The 7500-nt window shown below is 44.7% G+C and overlaps 1 protein-coding gene across 11 annotated transcripts in view; it reads left to right on the top strand.

The window, feature by feature from the left end:
- The window catches only part of LOC110519331 (dystrophin-like), a 369908-nt gene that overhangs the window by 166551 nt on the left and 195857 nt on the right, over positions 1-7500 (top strand). For all 11 annotated transcript variants that reach the window (XM_036982105.1, XM_036982095.1, XM_036982096.1 and 8 more), the window contains 3 exons: positions 4936-5086; positions 5287-5406; positions 6862-6963. In XM_036982105.1, the coding sequence (XP_036838000.1) occupies positions 4936-5086; positions 5287-5406; positions 6862-6963 (373 nt within the window). The remainder of the gene's footprint in view (positions 1-4935; positions 5087-5286; positions 5407-6861; positions 6964-7500) is intronic.

Genomic DNA, 7500 nt, shown 5'->3' on the forward strand with positions numbered 1-7500 from the left:
CACTTCCTAACGCCTGATCCCTCCATAATGACTCCACACATACACTTCCTAACGCCTGATCCCTCCATAATGACTCCACACATACACTTCCTAACGCCTGATCCCTCCATAATGACTCCACACATACACTTCCTAACGCCTGATCCCTCCATAATGACTCCACACATACACTTCCTAACGCCTGATCCCTCCATAATGACTCCACACATACACTTCCTAACGCCTGATCCCTCCATAATGACTCCACACATACACTTCCTAACGCCTGATCCCTCCATAATGACTCCACACATACACTTCCTAACGCCTGATCCCTCCATAATGACTCCACACATACACTTCCTAACGCCTGATCCCTCCATAATGACTACACACATACACTTCCTAACGCCTGATCCCTCCATAATGACTACACACATACACTTCCTAACGCCTGATCCCTCCATAATGACTCCACACATACACTTCCTAACGCCTGATCCCTCCATAATGACTCCACACATACACTTCCTAACGCCTGATCCCTCCATAATGACTACACACATACACTTCCTAACGCCTGATCCCTCCATAATGACTCCACACATACACTTCCTAACGCCTGATCCCTCCATAATGACTCCACACATACACTTCCTAACGCCTGATCCCTCCATAATGACTCCACACATACACTTCCTAACGCCTGATCCCTCCATAATGACTCCACACATACACTTCCTAACGCCTGATCCCTCCATAATGACTCCACACATACACTTCCTAACGCCTGATCCCTCCATAATGACTCCACACATACACTTCCTAACGCCTGATCCCTCCATAATGACTCCACACATACACTTCCTAACGCCTGATCCCTCCATAATGACTCCACACATACACTTCCTAACGCCTGATCCCTCCATAATGACTCCACACATACACAGGGTTGGGGAGTAACAGATTACATGTATCAGATTAATAGAAACCAGTAACTGTAATCCGTTTCGCTACTAACTAAAATATTGTAATCGGATTGCAGATACTTTTGTAAAAACTAGATGATAACTTCTCAGATTACTTTTATATTCAAAAAGGATGTTTGTGGATATTATGGATGGCTGTGGATGGCTGTGGATATGATGGATGGCTGTGGATGGCTGTGGATATTATGGATGGCTGTGGATGTTTTGGAGGCTGTGGAGAATGTGGAGGTTGTGGATGTTGTGGATATTATGGATGGTTGTGGATGTTGTGGATATTATGGATGGCTGTGGATGTTGTGGATATTATGGATGGCTGTGGATGTTGTGGATATTATGGATGGCTGTGGATGTTTTGGATATTATGGATGGTTGTGGATGTTGTGGATATTATGGATGGCTGTAGATGTTGTGGATATTATGGATGGCTGTGGATGTTGTGGATATTATGGATGGCTGTAGATGTTGTGGATATTATGGATGGCTGTGGATGTTGTGGATATTATGGATGGCTGTGGATGTTGTGGATATTATGGATGGCTGTGGATGTTGTGGATATTATGGATGGCTGTGGATGTTGTGGATATTATGGATGGTTGTGGATGTTGTGGATATTATGGATGGCTGTGGATGTTGTGGATATTATGGATGGCTGTGGATGTTTTGGATATTATGGATGGTTGTGGATGTTGTGGATATTATGGATGGCTGTGGATGTTGTGGATATTATGGATGGTTGTGGATGTTGTGGATATTATGGATGGCTGTGGATGTTGTGGATATTATGGATGGTTGTGGATGTTGTGGATATTATGGATGGCTGTGGATGTTTTGGAGGCTGTGGATGGCTGTAGATGTTGTGGAGGTTGTGGATATTGTTACATCTCCCAGTCATCTTCTCAACTCCCCCGTGGTGTTGTTGTTACATCTCCCAGTCCTCTTCTCAACTCCCCCGTGGTGTTGTTGTTACATCTCCCAGTCATCTTCTCAACTCCCCCGTGGTGTTGTTGTTACATCTCCCAGTCCTCTTCTCAACTCCCCTGTGGTGTTGTTGTTACATCTCCCAGTCATCTTCTCAACTCCCCCGTGGTATTGTTGTTACATTTCCCAGTCCTCTTCTCAACTCCCCCGTGGTGTTGTTGTTACATCTCCCAGTCATCTTCTCAACTCCCCCGGGGTGTTGTTGTTACATCTCCCAGTCCTCTTCTCAACTCCCCCGTGGTGTTGTTGTTACATCTCCCAGTCATCTTCTCAACTCCCCCGGGGTGTTGTTGTTACATCTCCCAGTCCTCTTCTCAACTCCCCCGTGGTGTTGTTGTTACATCTCCCAGTCCTCTTCTTGAAGATCAAGGGGTATTTAATGAATTGGAACGACTGGAAATCTGACACACTCTGGTGTTTAATGTAAAGATACAGCCTAATGGTATTATTATCTGTAGTAGAAAGCGATGGGTTAGAAGAAGCCCATTTAGGTAAAATGTAACATCCATATATGGCCAGCTATGTCAAATGTAACATTGATTTATCCTGCAGTAGATGTTGTTCAATTGATAATATAAATTATTTGTCCTCTTGTAATGCCTCTTAAGGGGAAAGTAATCTAAAAGTAACTGAATGTAATCAGATTACGTTACTGAGTTTGGTTAACCTCTCTAGCGTCCCACCTGGCCAAAAGCCAGAGAGAATGCAGCGCTAAATTCAACTAAATTACTATAAAAATCTAACTTTCATGAAATCACACATGTAAAGATACCAAATTAAAGCTATACGTGTTGTGAATCCAGCCAACATGTCAGATTTCAAAAAGGCTTTTCGGCGAAAGCAAACGATGCTATTTTCTGAGGATAGCACATCCATAAACAAAGAGAGAGAAGCATATTTCAACCTTGCAGGCGCGACACAAAACGCAGAAATAAAAAATATAAATCATGCCTTACCTTTGACGAACTTCTTCTGTTGGCACTCCAATATGTCCCATAAACATCACAAATGGTCCTTTTGTTCGATTAATTCCGTCGATATATGTCCAAAATGTCCATTTATTTGGCACGTTTGATCCAGAAAAACACCGGTTCCAACTTGTGCAACGTGACTACAAAATATCTCAAAAGTTACCTGTAAACTTTGCCAAAACATTTCAAACTACTTTTGTAATACAACTTTAGGTATTTTTTTTAAGTACTTCTTCATTACACAAAGGAAAAACCTCAAACAATTTCTAAAGACTGGTGACATCCAGTGGAAGCGGTAGGAACTGCAAGAAGGTCCCTTAGAAATCTGGATTCCCAATGAAAACCCATTGAAAAGAGAGTGACCTAAAAAAAAAAAAAAAATCTGAATGGTTTTTCCTCAGAGTTTCACCTGCTCCATAAGTTCTGTTATACTCACAGACATGATTCAAACAGTTTTCAGAGTGTTTTCTATCCAAATATACTACTAATATGCATATCTTATCTTCTGGGGATGAGTAGCAGGCAGTTGAATTTGGGCATGCATTTCATCCGGACGTGAAAATACTGCCCCGTCGCCAAAAAGTTAATCCAAAAGTTACTTTACGGATTACAATGTTGTACAGAAAGTAACCTACCCAGCCCTGACCATACTGTACACAGACACGCAGGCAGGCACACACAAATCAAATCTAATTTTATTGGTCACATACACATGTTTAGCAGATGTTAATGTGAGTGTAGCGAAATGCTTGTGCTTCTAGCTCCGACCTTGCAGTAATATCCAACAAGTAATCTAACAATTTCACAACAACTACCTTATACAGGCAAGTGTAAAGGGGTGAATGAGAATATGTACATATAAATATATGGATGAGCGATGGCCGCGCAGCATAGGCAAGATGCAGTAGATGGTATAGAGTACACTTTATGATGTAATGAGTATGAGATGAGTAATGTATGAGATGTATGAGATGAGTAATGTAGGGTATGTAAACATTATATAAAGTTACATTGTTTAAAGTGACTAGTGATACATTTATTACATCCAATTTTTAATTACTAAAGTGGCCAGAGATTTGAGTCAGTATGTTGGCAGCAGCCACTCAATGTTAGTGGTGGCTGTTTAACAGTCTGATGGCCTTGAGATAGAAGCTGTTTTTCAGTCTCTCGGTCCCAGCTTTGATGCACCTGTACTGATCTCGCCTTCTGGATGAAAGCGGGGTGAACAGGCAGTGGCTCGGGTGGTTGTTGTCCTTGATGATCTTTTTGGCCTTCCTGTGACATCGGGTGGTGTAGGTGTCCTGAAGGGCAGGTAGTTTGCCCCCGGTGATGCGTTGTGCAGACCTCGATTGTGCGACAGGATTCTCTCGATTGTGAACACACACACACAGACTTGTGCACCACCCACACACACACACATACACACACATACATTTGCACGCACCCACACAAGCACAAGCACACACACACACACATACACGCACAAACACACACAAACAAATCCAGCATGTCTCTCTGGGTGAGAAATATGGATCTATGTCCTTGAAGGTAATATTATGTTTTGAATAGACCTGAGCTGCAGCTCTCTGTGAGGTGTCTAACTAGGATCTAGCTGTACTCAACAGCCCCCTGCCCTCTTTGCTCAGTCTCTCCTCCTCCCCCTTCTCTCCTCTTCTCTTCTCTTCTCCTCTCATCCTCCCGCCCTTCTCCTCTACTCTACTCTACTCTTCTCCTCTCCCCCTCTCTCTCTTCTCCTCTTCTCTACTCTCCTCCTCTCCTCCTCCCTCCCTTCTCCACTCCCCCTCTCCTCCCTCTCTTCTTCTCCTCTCCTCTCCTCTCCTCCCTCCCTCTCTTCTCTTCTCCTCTACTCCTCTCCTCCTCCCTCCCTTCTCCTCTCCTCCTCTCCTTCCTCTCTCCTACCCCCTCTCTTCTCTCCTTCTTTCCTCTCCTCCCTCTCTCCTCCTCCCTCTCCTCTCCTCTCCTCTCCTCTCCTCTTTCCTCTCATCCTCCTCCCCCAGACTCCACGAGGTGTTGATGGACCTTCAGCACCAGCAGTTGAAGCAGCTCACTGATTGGTTGGAGCTGACAGAGGGGCGGATCAAGCGGATGGGGGCTCAGCCTATGGGGCCAGACCTGGAGGATGTTAAACACCAAGTAGAGGAACACAAAGTAGGTTAACTACTATCTAGCTACCTGCAGGGCTGGGGTCCTTTCAGGGTCATGTTCATTACAGCACATCCTAGTGAAATAATCATGAACATTTACTATTTGATCACTTCAGATAGTGTCTTTCCATTTCCTTCCATTTTGGGCCATTTCCTGCCATTTTGTCCCTACTAGACTCAACCCAATTATCATGCCTATTGTAGCTGTTGCAGGAGGACCTAGAGTTGGAGCAGGTGCGTGTCAACTCTCTGACACACATGGTGGTGGTGGTGGATGAGAACAGTGGAGACAGCGCCACCGCTGCCCTGGAGGAGAAACTACAGGTGAGACAGGCAGGACACACACGCACGCACACACACACACACACACACACACACACACACACACACACACACACACACACACACACACACACACACACACACACACACACACTGTCTAATACACTGTCTAGTACAATGTCTAATACACTATCTAGTACACGATCTAGTACACTGTCAAATACACTGTCAAATACACTGTCTAGTACACTGTGAAATACACTGTCGGCTGATGTTCTCCCTTAGTGGAAGAGAGAAGAGAAACCCATTCGGGTAGAACGTAGTATTTGTGTGTAAATAGATTGGATGGTAAATAATGAGTGTTCTCTGGTGATTAACCATGTCTAGCAGTTATCGGTCCAGGAACTCAGGATTCTGCTCTGTCTATTGGATGAGAGAGAGAGAGAGGAGAAGAGAGGAGAGAGAGACAGAGAGAGACAGAGAAGGGAGGAGGGAGAGAGAGAGAGACAGAGAGAGAGAGAGAGAAGTGGGGGAGAGAGCGAAAGTGGGGGAGGCAGGTGGAGCGGAAGAGAGAGAGACAGAGAGACAGAGAAGGGAGGAGGGAGAAAGAGAGAGAGATAGAGAGAGAGAAGTGGGGGAGAGAGCGAGAGTGGGGGAGGCAGGTGGAGTGGAAGAGAGAAAGAGAGGAGGAAGGAAGAGAAAAAGGGAAATTGCTTTGTTAGTTAGTTTATTCGTCTCTTGTATGTGGTTGTTAGGAGATAATGGGAGAAGATGCCGTAGTCTTGTGAGTATGAATCATAATAGAGATACAGTCTAATGCAGATTGGTTTTTGTTGTTTAGTGTTTAGAAAGATGGAGTGATACGACATGGTACAAAACAACCAAACCTGTTTTAACTGCTGCTATAAGAAACAGAAGAAAGACAAATATACCTTCTGAAAGGCTTTACATGTCTTCTATTGACAAGACAGACTCAATAACCAGTTGCCATAGTGACCTGTCACTGTCTTCTTTATCACGCGTCTCCGGGGCTCTGTTTTAGGGTCGTTTTGGGCACCTGGGCTCGTTGCTTATTACTTTCTGTTACAATGACAGTAAAAATCCCCCCAGGAATTAAAGTGAGGGGGATGTGGTTTTAATAGCATGTACCTGATGGAGCTCTTCCTGCATGGTGACTGTTACTGCGATGGAGAACACACAGAGCCATGTGCTGGTGTTACTGCAGGCTGGGATGAGATGACTTTCTTTTCCCAGATGGAGGTAGATACTGGTCATCAAGCATCAGAACGCCTGTAGAAACCGGGTGGAGAGGTGGCCAGTGGAGTTAAACCCAAGTAGAATGTCTTGTTGAAAGGAGCTGTACTGTACGTGATGCTGAGAGTAACACCGGGTTCCATTCTGTATCTGCTCTATCTGGAATCTCTTAAGGTGCTGCTTCCAAAGGACCACGAAAAAAAAACAAGCCCTCTTTTCTAACGCGCCTGTTCTTCCTTTCAGCACCTGGGAGACCGGTGGGCAGCCATCTGTAAGTGGACAGAGGAGCATTGGGTTCTGCTACAGGAGATGCTGCTCCAGTGGCAACACTTCACTGAGGAACAGGTAACGGCCTAGACACAGAATAGAACACCATCTATTAGCCAACAATAGACCCTAGAGATGTTATTCCAACGTCTTTATATTGGAACTTTGGCCCTTCATTTGCCTACTACTGTCTATAAGCTATCATGGCACAAGACATCTCCGTTCAAGGTAATGTTCAGACAGTGGGTGGACGTGCGGCCATGTTTTGTCCGTAGAGAGCTAACATGCTAGTGTTCTGTAGAGAGCTAACAGGCTATTGTTGTGTAGAGAGCTAACATGCTAGTGTTCTGTAGAGAGCTAACAGGCTAGAGTTGTGTAGAGAGCTAACAGGCTACTGTTGTGTAGAGAGCTCACAGGCTATTGTTGTGTAGAGAGCTAACAGGCTAGTGTTGTGTAGAGAGCTAACATGCTAGTGTTCTGTAGAGAGCTAACAGGCTAGTGTTGTGTAGAGAGCTAACAGGCTACTGTTGTGTAGAGAGCTCACAGGCTATTGTTGTGTAGAGAGCTAACAGGCTAGAGAGCTAACAGGCTAGTGTTGTGTAGAGAGCTAACAGG

This window comes from Oncorhynchus mykiss, chromosome 7 (assembly GCF_013265735.2).
Source record: "Oncorhynchus mykiss isolate Arlee chromosome 7, USDA_OmykA_1.1, whole genome shotgun sequence".
Taxonomy (NCBI): Eukaryota; Metazoa; Chordata; class Actinopteri; order Salmoniformes; family Salmonidae; genus Oncorhynchus; species Oncorhynchus mykiss.